The following is a 22,519-nucleotide window of genomic DNA, read 5'->3' on the forward strand; positions in this document are numbered from 1 at the left end:
CACCAGACCTCAATCCAATTGAGCATCTGGGGGATGAGATGGAACAAGCTATTCGGAGTAGAGATCCACTACCAGACAACTTGACACAACTGTGGGAAGCATTGGAGTCAACATGGGCTAGCATCCCTGTGGAGCACTTTCAACACCTTGTAGAGTCCATGCTAACAAACTGAGGCTGTTCTGAGGGCAAAAGGGGGTGCAACTCAATATTAGGAAGGTGTCCTTAATGTTTTGTACACTCAGTGTATATTTGTAGAAAATATAGATGCCAGCACTACAGAGATGTTTCAGTCCATTTAATCAGACACGAGGTGCTTTGTCACAGGAACAGTTAAATAGGAAACACTTCTTAGATATTGCCACCGCCATAGAGAAAAGACAGCAACTCCTGCTAAATATGTCTATATCCCAAACATGTCTCAATTATTCATACTTCATTCATTAAAACAAGATAAACAGGTACGCTGATGTGTTTCGATATGTTGTCTTCATCAGAGGAGTATTGAAAGTAGGACTCATTAGATATATTAAATGCACCCGGTACCCATCGTCATTTAACATCATTATGTGATTACTAGAAATCGTAATCTAGCAATGAATGCATTCAGTTCACATTCCAGATACTTAACAATCTGCTAGATATTGTAGCGACAGCATATCTGGTCCGCAGACGGAAGAAATGGAGATGGCACAGGATGCAGTTTAAAGCAGTGAAAACTGCTATTTTTATTGAAGCGTAGGAACAGCAAGCAAATGGATGCTCTCTTGTTAAATGATTTAGCTCAGATAGACAGCTCCAAGACACACTCCCACACAGCTACATGAAAACCACAGCACAACCCGGAGCTGCACACACATAATTAATAAATAGTGATCCCCCGACTCCTATTGGCTCACACACACAGGGGTACATTTACATATACACAGTCCAATGGCTCAGACCCTCGGTCCCGCACAAACAGCTGGTTGGTGGAACCGAACACAAATCACAGTGCAGCCAACACAGACTCCATCTACATAAAGCTGCCTATTAGAATCCGAAGAGTATTAGAGACCAGTGATTATTTGAAGTTTTACAGTATACTCAATATTTTACTTATTCGTTATATATAGTTAGTTGACAGCTACCACCAGCAGCATTCCTAAAGCAGCACTGAAAGTATTGTCACAACAGGTGTATAAATCCCCCCGCCCCCTATTTGAGACAACAATTTCAGGAAAAAGCCTATAGGTCACACCAGTGTATAAGTTGCTCTCCCCTTTTTATGACCCCCTAAAATACCTAGAAAATAGACTTAAACAAAAGTTTTTACAGTATGTGTATTTCAGTAAGTTTATCTACAAAACACAAAACTATGTGGTCATCTGCAGTTACAAGCTTAGTTACAATCAAGTTGATTGGGTAAAAGCTGTAGGAGGAGATACCATTACAAAACGAAGCCAGAACAATAAGAAACCGACAGATCATAAGCATTGCTCTGTTTTATGTTGTTGTGCTTGCTTAATGGCAGATTATAGACACTTTCTTTGACAAATCCATAAATGTTTTATATTTTTTATATCAATCTGCAATCAATCTGTAAGTATGAGCATCAGTGTTTTAATGTAATCAGGGCTTCTGTTTTTCAGGTTTTATTAATTGTATTTTTTGGTGCTTATTTTTAGCTATATTCAAGTTTTGTGTAAATAGTTTCTGGGCTTTCGTTTTTGATATACTTTATGAAATTAATGTTTTCAATTACTTTCCGAAATGCTTCAGTGTTTTTTTTTTTCTGTCAAAATATGCATAGCAGTAAGTCGTCAATACTTGCAAACTTAAGTTGCTCCTTCTTGTCTTTGCTGTCTTCCACAAAGAAATCCCTATGTTCACGGGCACGTACTTCTGGGGGGTTTGTCTGTAGGCATTGTTTTTTAAATTTCACCAAAATTTGGAATTCTGTTTTAAATCCTCTGTATCTTAACTGTAATAGTTTTAGATCCCACGAACAAGCCTCCAATCCTGATTGTAATCTCGTTTTAAATCTTGCAAGCAGAGTCTCCAATAGAAATGTAAGAATGTGCTGTCACTCAGTAGTTGGGGCGGGTTTAAGTATTCAGAACGAATCAATGATTGATACAAGCCAGGAGGGCAGAACTGGGAAATGTATTTATTATTTTTTTTGTAGTAAATTTTATTTTTGAAGGGGTAAAGTCAACGTGAATTGATTAACCATTTGCAGTTTTTCGGTATTTATTGGCTATCCACCAATTTTCATTTTTTTTATATCAGGTTTTATAGGTTAAAACTGAAAATCAGAAGCCCTAAATATAATTTAAACCATGTTAAAAACTGGATAAACACACACGTGTACATTATTATACGTGACTATATATTATTTCTTTTGGCGACACGGTATTTGTCACGTTGAGATGAATTGATAACTTTCCAGGTCCTGACGTAGGATGCCAAAAACACGCCACAGTATAAACACTCTAGAGTATTTTGAATGTAGAGGGGAGTTCACATCGGACATTCAAGTAACAAGGAGCGAAACATTATATATATTTTTATAAAACCTAATTTTAACCCCCCTGCAATCACTTAAAATATCAGGCAATGATGTTGTTTAAAACTAAATAAAAACATGTTGATTTCTTTCTTTGTGAGTTCTGTGTGGTTTGCTGGGTATAGGCAAAGAGAGTGTGAGTTAAAGGCATCATTATACATTGATATTATTGCATTAGCGTATGCATTATTAAAAAATGCAACTACTGCCATCCCCTCATATCAAAATTTTGGGTGGAAAACTGAAAAAGTGGCAACAATCAGTTTTACTGTGCATCTGACAACACAATACTTTGAATAACAGCAAACAAAAAAAGATAATTGCGATCGCCCTGCTTTACCGGAGAAAGAAAAAAAAAATGTAAGAGTGGGTCCATGACATCGCCAAGAAAAGCAAAAGGTACAGCGAATATCTTCGGCTGATACAGGAGCTCCGGTTTGATAAAGACAGGTTTCAAACTTAAACTTAATGTTGGATTATACAACTCTAGAAAATCAAAAATTCGAACCACAAGCTTTTCCTCAGTTTTATTTTTATTTAGTTTTTTATTTCTTCCTTGCAAAGGAGCCTCCTACTTCCCCCTATTGGCTGCTGGTAATTCACGTCACGGCGCGCAGTAGCAAAAGTTGAAAATACTTTCTCTCTTGCGTGCTGCTCCATGGAGCCACTTGAGTGCCGTTTCATGTCACGGCCTTCACTGAAAACAATTGCCACTGCCGCGCCGTGTCCGGTGTGAAAGCCCCTTAAGTTGATAAAGAGTGTAATGAGTGTACGTTCAAAACCCTCTGCTGCTCTTTGAATTCACATTCAACACACTCTGCTGTTCTTTGAATTCACATTCAACACACTCTGCTGCTCTTTGAATTCACGTTCAACACACTCTGCTGCTCTTTGAATTCACATTCAAAACACTCTCTTTCAAGACCAAAACACTATAGCTACATACGCCATGAACACTTCCCCCTAACACAATCATCAGTACAGTATAATACTAATACGTACATATATCATATAACTGCTTAAATAAATAGACCGCTACATTTAATACATTTAGCCTATTAGTTCTATTTTGTCAATGTGAAGGGAACAGTGGAGGAAAGGCTAATATCACCTTGTAACAATTTTTAAATTTTTTTTGGTTCCTGGGTAGTAAGTGTTATTTCCTAATTGCTTATGCCTCAAAAGTATAGAACCTGGCTATTATTCCCCACAAACTTTGCTTTTGTGACCAGGACAGTGATATTTTGAAATTTACCTATTTTCCAGAACATTCCAGATAGATTCAGTGCTGATTAAACTTGGAGTAACTTCTAGAACTTTCTAGAACTTTCCATTAATATAAATAGTAGTATAAATACAGGGGCCTTAAGCCCACCAGTTCAGTTTAGTTCCGGCTGCCTAAGGGGATACATATCTGCATTTTTCTGAGATGGCATCAAGAGGCTGCAATGTTGGCATTCCTGATGGGTCTCCAAGGCGGTTTTACCAAGTTTCCCTGCTATCTTTACCTGTGGGACAGCAGGGACACCAAGGCGCACTACCACAGGCGGGACTGGCCACAACGGACCGAGTTCTCTGTGGGGAGGAACAACGTCAAGTGTGAGCCACTGATGGACCCCCGGAAGGTGCTGATGCCACCACTGCACATCAAATTGGGCCTTATGAAACAATTTGTCAGAGCTCTAGATAAGGAGTCGGCAGCCTTCAAGTACCTTCAAGACTTCTTCCCTAAGCTGTCTGAGGCAAAGACCAAAGCCGGTGTCTTCGTCGGACCACAGATAAAGAAGATCCTGGAGTGCAATGAATTCCCCAAGAAGCTCACTAGTAAGGAGAAAGCAGCTTGGAACAGCTTTGTCGCAGTGGTTCGGGGCTTCCTGGGCAATCACAAGGCCGAAAACTATGTGGAGCTGGTTGAGACTCTGGTGAAGAACTATGGCACAATGGGCTGTAGGATGTCCTTCAAAGTCTATATCCTTGATGCGCATCTTGATAAATTCAAGAACATGGGAGCGTACTCGGAGGAGCAAGGCAAGTGCTTCCACCAGGATATACTGGACTTTGAACGCCGCTACCAAGGACAGTATAACGAGAACATGATGGGAGACTACATTTGGGGGCTGATTCGTGAAGTGACTTACAGTATAATCGTAAATCTGGAAAAACTACTCACTTCTAAATCTTTTGTAGTCATTTTTGTATTACTTTAGTATAAATACATGTTAATTTGGATTCATATATTGTTTTTTTCTGACTTTATGTGAACGAAAAGACACAAATTCGCCCGTTTTCTCATTGGAAATAGGTACATTTCAAAATATCACTGTCCTGGTCACAAAAGCAAAGTTTGTGGGGAATAATAGCCATTTTCTGTACTTTTGAGGCATAAGCAATTAGGAAATAACACTTACTACCCAGGAACAAAAATTGTGTTACATAGTGTATTGGGAGACAATGCCAGCATTGTTTCATTACAGATGGCAAACTAATGTACAAACACAAAGTACACAGAAAAAAAACAAAACAAAGGTGAGCCACAAATTAGACTTGTTCCATCAGTAAGTACAGGAGTTACACTTTAGTATGTTAATAACAAGTACTCTAGTATTTGTTATAATATTAATTAAACCTTTTTTTTTTTGTTCATTAAAAAAAGTTTTAATAACAAGATAAGATATTCAAAACATGTTGTACAGCAAAAACATTTGTAATCCCTCAAGAATGATTGTTGTTTTTGGAGCAAAATAACTGTTACATTAGCCATAATTCCAATTTACTGTGTGTGTGTGTGTGTGTGTGTGTGTGTGTGTGTGTGTGTGTGTGTGTGTGTGTGTGTGTTAGTGTAATCATTTAATGATTGTAAAATGCATAGTAGGTAATTGTTATAATTAGTGTATACTATCATCAATAATGTGTCTGTAATTCTGTTTATACAATACCTTATCATATTTCTAAAAAATATTCATTACAATATAGTCCTCACCTAGATAAAATGACCTGGAACGACACTCACACACTGCTGTGTGTGTTTGTGCAATGTAAATAAACTATGCAAGTACATTGTAGATACCTGGTATACATTATTTATAGTAATTAGGCTGCTAACTGTTCTTTCATGGTTCTATCAATATAAAAGTTCACCAGGTTCATAATCCTTCATATAAACAGCCCCCACATTATAGTCCCCACTTAGATAGTACTGAGCGACACAAGTCCCCACTTGCATAGTACAAAATGATCCTCACACACTGAAATACGAATTTCTTTCTGCAGTTAGATATTTTTGTATATAGTGTGTCATGAAGACAGCTGTAGTGGGTGACGTCAGACCAGAAACAGGAACCAGGAAATAAACAACAGAGAGGTGGAGTTGGGTGGAGCTGAGCGATTGGTTTAATGAACAGAACAGTAAATAAAAAGGTTGTAGCAAACAAAAACACAGAACACGGCACTTTCGCCAATTAAAGAGACAAACACGGTGAGCTGATATTTTAACTATTATTATTATTCTAACCTCCGTCTCCAATCCTGTTCTCCACTCACTCATTTTATGAGCAAGTTGCACATATAGAATTTATACAAAAATACTTTTTTTAAGTTTTGCTGCTTTTGTGCAGCTGTACCGAGACTCGATTGCTAATCAATCATTCAATTGGAGTCGCAGTACACCTGCATGTGAATTAATAAAGTGCAATTCCCCGTGCTCACATATTATTACATTTTACCTGCACGTGAAGTGCTGTGCAATCCTCGTGCCTAAATACAAATATACATTTTAAACACTTGTGTTACACAGACGCGTTTATATCCCGTGTACCAATGACCATACACCAACATTTAACACACAACATACAACACAAAATACACATGGGCGGGCACTTTGCCACAACTGACATATAAATAAAATAATGTTTTTAAAATTGTCATGTAAATTTGCTAATGTAGATATTAAATATGATATAATATTTATATATTGATATTTAATATGATACAAATTAGTAGAGTTAATTAAAATTAAATAGAAATAGTCTTATGGTTATAATTAGTTTAACTAAAAATTACAAATTAGCTTTTTAAAACATTCTCATAATCATTTGCAAAAATTCTGTAATTTAGAGTAAAGAATTAGAACTTAAAAACTACTAAATGCTGAATTGTGAGAAAGAGGAAGATGAGTCTACAAAATGTCTGTATAATGGTTGTGAACAGCAGGACTCAGAGTGACTGTGGCACAGACACAGATTAAAACATAATTTTCTATATATATATTTGTTTTAAAGAAAATGTTGGGAAGTCATGGTGCCCATTGGCTGGTGGAGAATCATAGTCCCCACTTGGTAGCATAGACGTGTGTGTGTGTGTGTGTGTGTGTGTGTGTGTGTTAGGGTGACCACCAGTCCTGAAATGTAAAGATCCTATTGAATCCCGTTGTCAGCAGCTTAAATTCCTCCTTTTTCCTGTTGTTTTGTTCTTTACTGATTTAACTGTACATATTTTTATATTTTACAGCATAATGTATATCGAACATGAAATATCTTAACAAATGAATGCATAGCGGTTTGATTTCACTTACTCCTGCACACTCACCAGCTGTATAGTTTGCTGATCGTGCCTCACGTTCTGGCAATATTGAGCTACAACAGTATTGAAAGTCTTAAATAGACTGCATAGAATCTATATCAATAACTTACCCTTTTCCAAGGTCCAACATAAACATTAATGTGATTTCTACAATAAGTGGTTGTACTATAATGTAATACAAATTAAAGCTAGTTAGCCGTGTATTGCAGTGTTTTGTGCCAGACTGCAAGCACCAGCCAAAAAGGGAAGCTTCTCCAGATTTCCTATAGTAGCTCATGCCAATCTCCTTTAGAAGTGGGAATTTTGGGCTAATCTGTTTAAAATGAATAAGAAATATCCAAAACCATTTTGTGTATATAAATGTAATTTGCAGACCAAAGTAATTTTCTGTTTCAGCATTAACCAAGTCATTTCCATGTCTTTCTATTTCATATACCTATTAGTTGATATTTATTTACTGTACTTTTACTCTCAAGCTATGTGTTTTAAGTAGATGACAGTACATTATTATTGATTTATTTTAATCAAACAACAGATAACATAACTGAATAAAAATTGAATAACTTACTGTAGAAATCACATTCATGTTTACAGAAATTGCAACAGAAACAAACTTCTGAAAACTGTAAAATAAACAGTGTTCGAAATCACTGTTCTCTCATGTGCATTTGTATTTATTAATTATTATTTATTTACTTATTAATGCACTTGCACATTCTCGGACTCCATAGTTAATGAGAAATGGTGAAATGGGAAAGTATGTATACTCAGAATCTTGGAAGACTAAAAAGAAATGTAAGGACTGGTGGTTCCATGAGTATTTTTAGAAACTTAAAAGTTGTTGTTTTTTGTAAAATGCAAAACAAAAATGGAATACACAAAACAGTAAAAAACAAAACACAGCTTATGGCTTACCTGTTCTCTATTCAAATGTACTACCAATTAATACTGGTTCTTATGATATATCTAATCTACAAATTGCTTCATATTTCTCTTCTGTCTTACTTGGAATTATGGTATCTATATAATGTGACATTGTGTATTTTTGTGCCTGAAATATCAGTTCTCTGTTTCATTGGTTCAGACTTTCTTTCAATAGATTATTGCAAAACTGAACAGTTTGCTTAAATATGTGGACTTTACTTTGAAATCTACTGTGCGCTAAGACAAGTTTATGGTTTAAATATTCTAATGTAATATATTATTTTGTAATTACTTTTCATAGACACATAAGTAACTTTTACTTGATCTTTAAATCTGGATGCCTAAATCATTTTGAGGCCCTATGAAGGCAGATATTTAGGCCAAGGATATGCAGGATTTAGAACCCTGCAAAACCCTGAAATTTGTTTTCGGTGGGGGGCAGACCCCCACACCCCCCTGCCTTCTACTTGGGATTTCTAGTCCTCTGACTTTAAATGAAAATGAAAAGATTACATATCAAAATTTCGATATTGGTGCCCATCATTAATAAATATATATGCAGTCAAAAAAGTTTTAGTGAATAATACATGTATGGTATACAGTGCTGTCTTATGGAATGTTATTTATTTATTTATTTATTTATTTATTTAAAATGATATCCATGTGTTATTCGGTAGTTTTCCATGGAAACCACGCCATAATGTTTACACAGCAAGACAATGTCTGATTTTTTAAACCCTTCAAAGCCAGCCAATTACTTCCTTAGCATTTTATAATTTGGAAAAACAAGAACCAGAAAAAAAGTAAATGTAGTGTCTTCAAAGATTATCCAACACAATCATGCTTTTTGCTCACTTTTAATAACCAAAACAAACAAAAAAACACACAAACACAATAAAAGTTTAAACAAAAACACTGACCACAAAATTCTTCAAAATAAACAAAACAAAACACCCAAGCAAATGGCTATTACAGTACTTTTTTTCTCTCACTCTCTCCACTTGCACAAACATTCTTTGTCTCCTTTTATACTAATGGGGTATTTATGTGACCAGGGGTTGATTGGCAATTAACCATTCAATCAATCACTACCTGGACACATTCCACACTTCTCATGCACACACAATAAAACAATTAACAGCCATGCTGCTGTACAAATTGTGACTGTCTTGGTGTAGGCTACCCCTTCACCAAGATGGCCACTGGCCACTAAACTCACACACGTGCACCCCCATGTGCAGAGCCTATGCTCTGTCACACCTGGGATAAAGAAATAAGATACAGCATTTGAAACACTGATGAGCTGTTACACCACTATCTGGATGGTGTGGGAATGAAAGGTAGAACACAACCATAGCCAAATCTAAAGCATTAAGGTGAACTCAACATAATTTCAAACACTACTATGCTGCTTTATAACAGGCTGTGACAGGGCCAGGGGCATCGCTGGGCACCTGGCCCACGGGGCCCGTGCCCTGGGTGTATTTTACAGTGCCCGAGTCTGTTTTAAGAGCCCTTGAAAATCAGAATTCAAAATTTCTTTCCTCATTTTAATATAATGTAACGTTTTCAGTTCCCACAGGCAAACGTTTCTGACAGGTAGAGATGGGAAGTGAATCCAAGCCTCCCAATCCCAAGGGCTCACCTCCCACCTCCACCTGTGAGAAACCCCTGCCTGTGGGTACCAAGAATGTTAAATTAATATCAGTCATTTTATATCCACAGAGGGAGTTTTTCAAGGTGAATCACGAATAAATAGTTACAATAAATTCAAGCTTTATTTTCTATTACGTGCCTCTATTACAAATTTGAAGAGAAGGCAGGGCCAGAATCGGATCTGCAACAAATTCTTTAAATTCTAGAAACCTCCTGACGTGGGTTGTTCATGTTTGAGTCACCCAAACTGCCACAGCATCCAATTCGATATATACATACAGCTAACCACAAGTTTCTCAGTCTGTGACGTGTAGTTTATATTTCAAATACAATGAGAAAAAATAACATTCCAATTCCTTTTATGTTGCTATGGTAATAAAAACCCAGTCCTACCTCTTTTTTTCCATAATAGACTCATCTGTGGTTTAGGTCGAGTCAGGGTGTAGTGTTAAGAAATATTCAATTTAAAAATACAGAAATTTAAAAAAAGAGAGATTATCAGACAGATTAGGCAGGTGAAAAGCAGTTATATGTTGAACATTTTAAAGATGAAGTTGCAAGTTGATAATTAACATGAGCTATAAAAAGTTATTTTTTAACTGTAATATCATTGCCTTCTCTTACAAACTGAGGTAATCACAGATTTTGAGTTTGTATGAATAAACAGAACATGTTGCAATTATGCTATAATTATTCTGATTAGTAGCTTGGTTGTTTTTATTTTGTTTATTTATTTATTTTCCGGGGAGGAGGGGTGGCAAGCCCCAGACCCCAAATCTTTTCGATAGCTGGTTAAGGTACAGGATTTAATCCCATTGGGTGCTGTCACTGACAACTGGACATAGTGCCCTGCATCCCATATCATCACCACTGTGTATAATGTCCCTTCTACCAGGTAATAAATAAAGATATATACAAATGTGTTGGACTTCAACCCCAAAATCACAATGGAATTAATTGGCTTAGCGCCGCCCAGGGTGGGGAGGGCTTATGTTGGCCAGGGTTCCTCGGCTCATTGCGCACCAGCAACCCCTGTAGACTGGCCAGGTGCATGCGGGCGTGTCTGTAAGTGGCCCAGAGCTAAGCGGGGCTCTGATGCTGTAGCTCTGAAGGTAGCTGCATGGCGATGCTGCAGAGTGAAATGAAGTGGACGCCTGACTGCACACGTTTCGGAGGATTTGTGTGCTCATCTTTGTCTCTCTCGAGTCAGTACAGGGGTTGCAGTGGTGAGCCAGGCTTAAAAAAAGAATTGGGCATATCAAATTGGGAGCAAAATGGGGTAAGAAAAAACTATTGGTGATTCCAAATTAAAAAATAAATAAAATGGTTATATTCATGGTTGCATCATTTGTTTAATTATGTGCCTTTGTTTTTTCAGGAAGGCTGCAAATTAATTTGAGTTTACTTTAGTATGACACAGTCCAACTACTTTGCCTTACTATGATCATTAAAATGCCTATAGAAAATGTCACTGGGTAGATTCATTGAGTGACGTTTAAGCTGGGAACAATAATAGATTGAAACAGTTCCTTTTGTGCTGCACCTGCATTATGTGTTTCTTTCCTATCTGAGGCAACATATTCAATCTAAAAACATAAGGGTTAAGGTCTCCACACACCAGACGCTATGCTTTTTTATGACATGTTCGCAGCGACATGACCACACACCAGAAGCGATAGAGGCGATGAGACAGGTTTGAAAACTGCCAGATCTATAAACATGTAAAAGTGGCAGAAAAGCAAGAAAAGGAAATAATTGGTGATATTTTTCCTTTTCAAACTGAAATGTTTTCCCCCCTCTTTCATCCTAGAAAAACGAATAAAGAGAGAAGGATTAAAAAGTGGGAAGGAGCATTAATAAGACAAGGCTTGGGTCTAGTGGGAGAATGCAAGAATGGTAACAAACACCAATCAAAAGAAGTCGGTATGCAGTGTGACAGAGAGGGCGACGTTACTGGGCCATCTAGGGCAAATGCTACTCCAGCCCTTCTCAATACACTGGACATGTGGCACTCAAGTGGGGACAACAGCACATCCAACAACGTAGTGCAGCATGTGCTCCTACTAAGCAGCAGCATTAAAATAACAATGCACAAATTCAAACCTTTTCATCAGGAGACAAGGTAATGCTGCTTCTTCAGAATCAAAATTATGTACTAAATCGAAGGGGACATATAAAGTGATTCGGGCTATGGAAAGGTGAATTATGAAATTAGACAGCCTGATCGCCGTAATGAACGTGAAATTTATCATGTAAATTTATTAAAGCCCTGGCAGGCAAGGAAGGCCTTATTTACAGCCCCTAGCAAAGTAAAGGATGATTTAGGCCCCTGACTAGAGACCCATAGCACTAAAGTCATTTCGATGGGGGATCAATTGGTTCCAGATCAGCAATGGGAGCTGCGTTAGCTTATTGAGGAGTTCAACAATGTTTTTTCTGGTAGAATTGACTTTGTTGAATATGACATTGTCTCTTCTTCTGGTGTCACAGTATGAGAGAGACCTTACCGAATCCCAGAAAGTTGACAAAGTGGCGTTAGCAAAGAGGTATGGGTGATGCTCGAACCAGCACATGTAAAAATAAATTGGACCTGACATGCCTGACAAGTGTGCAGTTTTTCTTTTTATAGCCTAGGGTGAAGTGAATGATAAAATTAACTTAAAAGTAATTATGTTATTGTAATGGCAAAGTAATGACTTCTGTAATGAAAGAACCCAGCTGACATCTTGGAAGGCTCACATGGAAATACTTCCCGGTATTCCGGTAAGTGCACTGCAGTCCATGCATTCATTGGAGGATTAATACTTTATGAATGCACACATGTAAGTCCAAGTAGACATCATTTTATTATTAATTCACTCCAATGAACGTGCAAAGGATGTACATCATGTATACTGGTGCTGAAAAGCTCTGAACAGAATAGCTCAGAAAGTACAGGTAATGACATGAAGTCAAATTAAAATCTATGCATTGGATAAATAGAATCTATATAACCTAGGTTAAAAAAGGAAAACAAAAATTAAATCGCTATGTAGACTAGATATTTAAATAATGTGAATGTCCCTCGATTCATTCATCAATCATTTCAGTTTTAAAAAGCTATTTTTGATTAAAATAAATTAAACACAACTCTGGATTCAAAGATTTGAAAAACACTTATTCAAATTATTAGGCAGGTATTTGGCAGTATTTCTAAAAAATAAACATCTGTTTCTCTTCTGCATTGCCTGAAACAGTCTCTGACATACGTACAAGCACATACTGTATAGACTTTTCTGTGACAGGTAATGACTAAATCACTCATGGACATATTAAGTACCCATAAGAAGGCTTTTATATACTTTTTTTTTTTTAAAGTTATGTGAATCGGTATGATTAACACCCTATTAGCAATAGCCTTGTGTACAACAGGCAGCAGTATCAGATACTGTACACTGCACAAAATAAGCTATTAAGCCATCATTAAACATGATTTATTTTAGATTCTGCTGAGCACAACTGACTAGTCAGGAATATCCTAACAACATGTGTTCTGCATATGGAAATACATACTGATAAAAGAACTAAAGAGCAACAAAAAAGTTACTGTAAATTCTTCTTGCCATGATAAAAATGGCATGGAAAAAAACACTTCTTTATTATTTATCTGTGTACAAAATGAATTTATAGAATCTCTAGTACTGCAGTAAAAGACCACAAATACAACTGCAAATATAATTGCAAACAGCATACAACATAGTCAAGATATGAATTATTCAGGTCGCAACCATACAAGCGTTTCGTGATACAGTCTGATTGACATAGTGCCCAGAAGCATCACATTAATGTCAGCAGAAAACTTGCCCATACCTTGAGAAGTCGGACTGATGGGAGAAAAGCTGCATGGCACAGCTTCCGAATGGTCCAGTTCAGAGGCCGTGGAGCATCTGGCTGATTCATTACCCTCTTTTGTAAATCTCACTTTATGAACCTGGCTTGCCAAAAGTGTTAGGCTGATCTCTTTTTGTCCACTCAATTCTCCATGACCATAGTAGCTAACAACAGCTCCCTCTTTTCAGTGCTAGAAAATTAGCACTTCCCACTACTTCAACGGTGGCATCTGATCAACCTCAAGAAAGCTTCCTCTTCTCTTTTGGAGCAGCAATGCTCATGCATACCAAACAAGCAGCCAGACTAGAAGCAATCAGGCTGCTGCTGCTGCACAGGGGAGGGTTGCACTATGTTCAAGACAGAAAGAGATGGCCTCTCTCTCTCTCTCTCTCTCTCTCTCTCTCTCTCTCCAGAATATGCCTGCAACTAGAAGAAAGAGTATCTCCTCACCTAAGGGAGCATGTAGAGACTCTGAGGTGGCTGTGCTCTGCTTGCTCTCTTGACTGAAAGCATTCTTTCTACTGTATTTGAAAAAGCTATTTTAAGGAGGCAGAGAATATGAAAGAAAAGCAATGGATCATTTCATTGTTCAAAGCTTAATGCATGAGTTGTGTTTAGCAAATGGTGGTCTTTTCTAAGGGGATGTAAATATGTATGGCAAGTAATGATGTAGTAGCCCCAAAAGAGCTAAGGAGAAATTATTTTTTTTATAAGCCAATGTGATTATCAAAGACCACCTTCTGTCCAGGTGACCCCTGTTGGCATTTGCATACTCCAGCGTAGTAATGGAGGTGTCTTCAAACACGCCTCACTGGTACAATTTAAATGAATTTTACTTTCCAAAATTAAAGCCAGTTACCTGGACATGTTTGTCTTATGGCATGAATGATATTAATTTCTGACGTGGTTCAAAGCATTTCTGAATATCTGATTTTTATCTTCACAATGTAATTTAACATTTGTGGTCCTTTTTTGAAATAGGTAACTTGAGTTGGGAAATGTTTTATATAAATCATGAAAAAAAAAAAGTTGACATATTATTATTTGTTTATTTAGCAGACACCTTTATCCAAGGCAGCTTACAGTGACCAGGGAGTGTGAACTATATGTCAGCTGTAAAGTCACTTAAAACAATGTCTCACCCAAAAGATGGAGCACAAGGAGGTTAAGTGACTTGCTCAGGGTCACACAGTGAGCCAGTAAGTGAGCCGGGATTTCCTATTACATGAGAAAGTTCTGACAGGTAATGAAGAAATATTTGTATTTGCCTATTTAACATTTCAATACTAGGATAAAAGGCTAGTATTCAAAATTAGACACTTCGGGCCATACTTTAAAACATTTCCTCCATTCTGTAAATAATTCCTATTATGAAAGGAGAATAAATCATGGTAATTTTACTCGGTGAAAAACAAAACACCTTGACAGTGCTTAAGAGAACGTGAAATATATAACTTAGTTGATTTGGTTCTGTTTTTTTAAAATTAAGAGGCATTTTGCCTCTTTAAAAAAAAAAACAAACAAAAAAAAAAACCAGGAATTTATTAAAGCAGGAGAAAGCCCTTTGAAAATATGGCCCTTCAAATCTAAATATATTTTGTGAGCTTTATTTGTACTGGTAAATTATGTCAAATAGCGACATAAATCTTTAGTCCTAAGGAAATTCTAGAACAGATCAGGATTCCTTTAAGATCTTATATAGTATAAATATATATCTATATATATATATTATATATATATATATATATATATATATATATACACACACACAGTGCCTTGCAAAAGTATTCAGACCCCTGACCAATTCTCTCATATTACCGAATTACAAATGGTACACTGAAATTTTGTTCTGTTTGATATTTTATTTTTAAACACTGAAACTCTGAATCAGTTATTGTAAGGTGACATTGGTTTTATGTTGGGAAATATTTTCCCCCCCGAGGATACAATTACCTTACCATTGGCCTCCACCTGTGAACCATTAAAGTTGCTGTAACATTTTCTGGATAAAAACCCCACTGTTGAAGGATCATTGGTAAGCCTGTGAATCTGAAGGAAAATGAAGACCAAAGAGCATTCTACAGAAGTTAGAGATAAAGTAATACAAATGCATAGATTAGGGAAAGGGTACAAAATAATATTCAAGAGTTTGGATATCCCAGTGAGCACAGTTGGATCAATAATCAGGAAGTGGAAGCTGCATCACACTACCCAGGCACTGCCAAGAAAAGGCTGTCCCTCAAAACTCAGCGCTCAAACAAGAAGGAGACTTGTGAGAGAAGCCACAGAGAGGCCAACAATCACTTTGAAGGAGCTACAGAGTTCAATGGCTGGGAGTGGAGTAATGGTGCACCAGTCAAACATATCAATAGCTCTGCATAACACTGGCCTTTATGGGAGGGTGGCAAGAAAGAAGCCGTTACTCAAAAAGTACCATCTGAAAGCATGTCTGGAGTTTGCCAGATACATGAGAGTGACCCAGCTGTGATGTGGGAAAAGGTTTTGTGGTCAGATGAGACCAAGATAGAGCTTTTTGGCCAAAACTCAAAGCGTTATGTGTGGCGCAAACCTAACACTGCCCATGCCTCAAGACACACCATCCCTACAGTGAAGTATGGTGGTGGCAGCATCATACTGTGGGGATGCTTCTCATCAGCATGGACTGGGCATCTTGTTACAAATGAAGGAAGAATGGATGGAGCAAAATACAGGAAAATACTGCAAGAGAATCTTCTTCAGTCCGCTAAAAAACTGAAGCTTGGGAGGAAATTTGCCTTTCAGCAGGACAATGATCCCAAGAACAAGGCCAAAGCAACACTGGAGTGGCTCAAGAACAAAAAGGTGAATGTCCTACAGTGGCCCAGTCAAAGTCCTGATCTCAATCCCATTTAGAATCTGTGGCACTATTTGAAAATTGCGGTCCACAAACGTCGTCCAACCAACCTGAACAACCTGGAGCAAATCTGCCAAGAAGAATGGGCCAAAATCACTCTGACACTGTATGCAAAGCTGGTACATGCTTACCCCAAAAGACTGAAAGCTGCTAAAAAGCTGTTTTTCTTAAAAATATTCCCCAACATAAAACCAATGTCACCTTACAATAATTGATTTTGAGTTTAAGTGTTTTAAAATAAAATATCGAACAGAACGAAATTTCAATGTACCATTTGTAATTCAGTAATATGAGAGAAGTATGAGGTCAGGGGTCTGAATACTTTTGCAAACACACTATATATATATATATATATATATATATATATATATATATATATATATATATATATATATATATATCCTATAGACAACCTGTGTTTATTTTTTATTCTCCTACACACTTTATTGCATAAAGGTGTCTATATTGATCACATGAGTACAATTATTACTATCTAGTTTGTGAAAGATATTGTGAAAATGTAATATTTCACACATTTGCCAGTGATTTAATCAGAGGAAGATATAGGGCATAGTATTGATTAAACTATGATTAAACGTGAACATTTTTATAATGCAAAATGTAAATGTGTAATGTTTAATGTTTAAACCTAAATTAAACAACAGCATTCAGAGAATTGCTTTCCTTAGATCAAGCTATGCATCTGCTTAGTAGCGCAGCATGAACTGTGTGATTTACCTGGTCACTCTGTCATTGGATTTGAATGATGCAAGCCATATTCCAAAATAAGATATAGGAAAAATTATATTGTCTCAGAAACATTGTAAATCAAATCTCTGGGTTCGGAAAATCCGCCACCACAGGAAGTCATGGGGGTTAAGCCTGCACCAGAAGGCCGGGAGGCTCGTGGCCTAAAATGATCTACAGGAAGGCATCCAAGAGAGCCGATATACCCCACTGACAGGGCCAGCGTTCTGAGAATTTAAACCTAGCATTCTGAAAATCAAAAAAACAATCAGAGCAAAATAAGATTAGCGATCTTTCATTTAATTGGCTTGAATGTACAAGCCACAAAAATCTATAAAATTCTAACCACTGTAGGAAATAATGTCATCTGATTAGCTATTCCGGTTGTGTGTGTGTGTGTGTGTGTGTGTGTGTGTGTGTATATTGTGATGATGTGTATGTACCAAACGTCAATTAGGAGGCTTTTGGACCCTGGGGATAGCCACACACATTGTATGATGGCAAATGTAACAATTGCTTAATTGTATAGTTAATGTAACAGTTGCTTAATTGTATAGTTAATGGGCAAATGCTGATCAGATGCGAGTGATCAAGTTGGGGTTAAAAAGGTTTTCAGTTGGTGTGTTCAGGGGAGAGAGAGAAAAGAAACTGACCAGTGGAAAGGTGTGTCGGACAAAGAAAGAGTTTTCTGTTAACGAAACAAAGGTACGGGTTCTGACAAAAGTGCTTGAATGTGATTTGGATTAGGTGATTTATGGAATTAATTTAAACAGGGGAACAGGCTTACCCTGCCCTGCGTTAGATAGAACTACTATTAACCAGTTTAGTTAGCGCCTAAAGAAGGGCTAGGTTTTGTTTTGTGTTTTTGTTTGTTTGAAACATCAGTTTGCTAATAAACGTACGCCACAACGTTTAAAGAGCACTTCCATTGTATCATGTAATAATTAAAGAGACAGACACCTGTTTGAAAGAACAACACGGACTCCAGCTGAAAAGGTCAGAATACATCACATTTGGTACCAGAAGTGGTGCTCTGTTTTTTTTTTTGGAGTGAGAACCCCTCAACATGGAAGAGTTACTTAAAACTTAAAACGGCAGCGCAGCAGCATGCCACAGTGGCTTTACAGGAGCATACCAAAGTCCTGGCAGAACAAGCAGCGCAGGATCGTCAAGAATGGAGACACCTATGGAGCCAGATGAATTCTGGAGACCGGGTGGGAGCAGCTTCTGAGGGACCACGTCCTATACGAGCTAGTCATGTTTTACAGAAAATGAACCCAGCAGATGACGTGGAAGCTTACCTTTGGCTTTCGAAAGGACCGCCGAGCGAGAGGCTTGGCCACCTGAACAGTGGGCAGGCATTGTTGCGCCGTTTTTGAGTGGAGAGGCTCAAAAAGCTTATTTTGATTTGAAGCTAACAGAAGCAGCTAATTATAATCTTCTGAAAGCTGAGATTTTAGCAGGAGCGGGGGTCACCGCAGCGGTGAGGGCTCAACGCTTTCACTCTTGGAAATATGAAGATGGAAAAGCACCAAGGTCACAGCTATTTGACATAATCCACTTAGCCCGTAGGTGGCTTCAACCCGAGAAGAATAGCTCAGGGTGGGTTGTGGAAATACTGGTCCTGGACCATTATCTAAGAAGCCTTCCAGTGGGTTTACGAAAATGGGTGGCATAGGGCAGTCCAAACACTGCAGATGAACTAATTGCTCTGGTCGAGCGCCAACTCACTGCCCTGGAAATTGCCCAGCCCACATCTCGTTTTGCCAAAAGCAACTGGCGCCCCTCAAGCCCGAAACAACTCACCGCCGAGAATCCCGGTAAGAATGTGTGGGAAAAAGGGGGCACTGAAGAGCGGTCTAGAACTGTGAAGGGACCTTGGGCAGGGGAGAATAAATTGTTTGAAATGCAGAGTTTTCCATATAACAGTGTGCAATGTTTTAAATGTAATGGTTGCGGGCACATTGCCAGAAATTGTCCCGAAAGGGAGAAGGTAGAGTCAATGGACTGTCATGTTTTTACTACGGTAAATAACTTATTTTCATGCAGTTCACCAAAAACAGAGTATGTGGTTGCTGTTAAAATAGGGGATAAAAGCACAGTAGCTTTATTAGATTCAGGCTGTGGGCAGAGCTTGATATCCGCTGACCTGGTGGGGGAACACTTTTCTATAGACCAGGCAGAGGTACGAATAATGTGCATTCACGGTGATATTAAAACCTACCCAGCCACCACCGTAAATATAAAAATAGGTTCCCAGGAAGTAAAGTTAAAAGTGGGGGTGTTACCTAGGCTTCCTTATCCAGTGATTGTAGGTCGTGATTGTACCGAATTTGCTCGCTTAGTACAGTTACGAGAGGTTTTTGTTGCCAGTAAGGAGTCGGGGCCATCTAGTGGCCAGGACCAAGAATTGTCTGAGTTGTTTCCGTTTGACGAAGAGGTACTGGCTGAACTGGGAAAAACTAGGAAGACACGAAGTCAAAAGTGTAGGACCCAAGCTAAGCCGCAAAGGCTCCCTGGGGGGAAGTATACAAGCAAAAGTACAGATCCCCAAAAGCGTGCAGGGCAGCCTAACAGGGAATCTGAGTCACGGGGAAGTTTAGAAGATAACCTCCCCGAAATGTGGGAGGAGCTAGCAGTGTCTCCTTTTGACTTCAAACGAGAACAAGTAGAAGATAAAAACTTACAATATGCCTTTAATCAAGCTGTGGTACCGGACGAATGTTATTGGGAAAATAGGGACACTGTAACTGTACCACATTTCATTGTTAAAAATGATCTCTTGTATCGGGTCACTAGAACTGAATGTGGGGAGTGGTTAGAACAGTCACTGGTGCCAAGTAAGTTTAAAAGTTTAATACTACAGCTGGCACACAGCCATCTGTTAGGAGGGCATTTAGGCACACAGAAAACCAGAGACCGGGTAATGATGCGGTTTCATTGGCCGGGAGTCTATAAAGATGTAGAGCGGTTTTGTATAGCTTGCCCAGAATGTCAACTGGTCGCTGGCAGGAAACCTACTCGAGCCCCGCTAGTCCCGTTACCTGTCATAGATGTGCCATTTGAGAGAGTGGGAATGGACTTAATTGGGCCCCTGGAAAAGTCTAAAACAGGGTTCCAGTACATTCTGGTCATTGTGGATTATGCCACTAGATACCCCGAGGCTATACCGTTAAGGAATACTAATTCAATGAACATAGCACAAGCGCTGATACAGGTCTTTTCTAGGGTCGGTTTCCCTAAAGAGATCCTTACCGACCAAGGGACCCCCTTTATGTCCACAGTTATGAAAGAAATGTGTAAGTTGTGCAAAGTAAAAAAAATTACTACCTCTGTTCACCACCCACAAACGGATGGTTTGGTGGAACGGTTTAATAAAACGTTAAAACAAATGATAAAAAAGGTAATGCACATAGATGGCAAAGACTGGGATAGTTTTCTTCCTTATCTTATGTTCGCTATCAGAGAGGTTCCTCAAGCGTCGACTGGGTTTTCCCCGTTTGAGTTGTTGTATGGGAGACAGCCGAGGGGAATCTTAGATGTTGTCAAAGAAGTGTGGGAGGGGACACCACCTAGAGGGGACAATCTGGTTGAGTATGTATTAAAAATGAGAGATAGAATGGAAAAGGTCAGCAGGCTGGTGAATGAAAATCTGGTCAGAGCACAAGAACTACAAAAGACGTCGTATAACGCCGGTGCTCGTTTAAGAGAGTTTAAAGTTGGAGACAAAGTGTTAGTTTTGCTGCCTTCACATGCACACAAGTTTTTGGCTAAATGGCAGGGACCTTTCCAAATAGTGGAGAAGTTAAGTAATGTAAACTATAAGGTGTGCCAGACAGGGAAAAGGAAACCATACCAGATTTACCATGTCAATCTGCTGAAACCGTGGGTAGACAGGGAACCTTTAGTAGGCACAGTACAGTACAAAGATTTAGAACTGGGTCCTGAGTTGCCGGGCACGACAAGTGTAACTGAAATAAAAATTGGTAAACACTTGACTGCGGAACAGAGTACTAAAATTAAAGAACTAATTAATAGATATGACGACGTGTTCTCAGACTTGCCAGGGAGAACTAATCTTATATCCCATAGTATTATTACCCCTGTGGGAGCCCGAGTCAGAATGAAACCATTTCGAATTCCAGAGTCAAAACAGGGTGATCTGGCTAAAGAAATAAAAACGATGTTGGAATTACAAGTAATTGAGGAATCAAATAGTGACTGGTGCAGCCCTGTGTTGATGGTGCCAAAACCTGATGGAACGATAAGGTTTTGTATGGATTTCAGAAAAGTGAATGAAATATCAAAATTTGATGCATACCCAATGCCGAGGGTGGATGAATTGCTAGAAAGGTTGGGAAAAGCCAAGTATATTACCACACTCGACTTGACCAAAGGCTATTGGCATCGAAAGAAAAAACAGCATTTATAACTCCACAGGGTTTGTTCCAATTTACAGTGTTGCCTTTTGGTCTGCATGGCGCACCAGCCACATTTCAAAGGCTTATGAACAGGATACTCAGGCCACATAGTCACTATGCAGCAGCTTATCTTGACGATGTGGTCATTTTTAGCCTTGATTGGGAGTCTCATGTATAAAAAGTGGAAGCGGTATTGAGATCGTTAAGGGAAGCAGGCTTAACAGCTAATAAGAAGTGTGCATTCGCTCTGCAGGAGACAAAATATCTGGGGTTTTCACTCGGACGTGGCTTAATTAGACCACAGCAAAGCAAAATTGAAGCTGTTTTGTCTTGTGCCCGTCCAGTGAACAAAAAACAAGTCCGAGCCTTTCTCGGACTTATTGGCTATTATCGCCGGTTCATTGAAAACTTTGCCTCAAGAGCTGTGCCCTTAACGGAACTCACTAAAGCCTCTGCGTCTAACATGGTAAAATGGTCAGCAGAGGCTGAAAGGGCATTTTTAGACTTGAAATCAGCACTGTGCTCTGAGCCTGTTTTGATAAGTCCTGACTTTGATAAACCGTTTACACTACAAACAGATGCTTTGGAAGTGGGTCTAGGGGCAGTGTTATCACAGTCTTGTGAGGGGGAGGAACATCCTGTTTTATTTTTGAGCAGAAAGCTCCTACCAAGGGAAAAAACATATGCCACAATACAAAAGGAGTGCTTAGCTGTCAAGTGGGCAGTGGACTCGTTGAGGTATTATCTCTGGGGAAGGAGATTTACTCTGGTTACAGACCACGCCCCATTACAATGGATGTATCGTCAGAAAGACAAGAATGCGAGAATAACCAGGTGGTTTTTAACATTACAGCCTTACTGTTTTGACTTAATACATAGAAAAG

At 38.5% G+C, this 22,519-nt stretch overlaps 1 protein-coding gene across 1 annotated transcript in view; it reads right to left on the reverse strand.

Annotated features, from left to right (window-relative positions):
- The window catches only part of LOC121299106 (transient receptor potential cation channel subfamily M member 3-like), a 300,327-nt gene extending 286,445 nt beyond the window's left edge, over positions 1-13,882 (reverse strand). Inside the window, exon 1 of the mRNA XM_041226653.1 lies at positions 13,554-13,882. Coding sequence (XP_041082587.1) covers positions 13,554-13,643 — 90 coding nt within the window. The 5' untranslated portion in view covers positions 13,644-13,882. The remainder of the gene's footprint in view (positions 1-13,553) is intronic.
- Between the last annotated feature and the right edge of the window lie 8,637 nt (positions 13,883-22,519).

The sequence above is a fragment of the Polyodon spathula genome, chromosome 2, assembly GCF_017654505.1.
Source record: "Polyodon spathula isolate WHYD16114869_AA chromosome 2, ASM1765450v1, whole genome shotgun sequence".
Lineage (NCBI taxonomy): Eukaryota > Metazoa > Chordata > Actinopteri > Acipenseriformes > Polyodontidae > Polyodon > Polyodon spathula.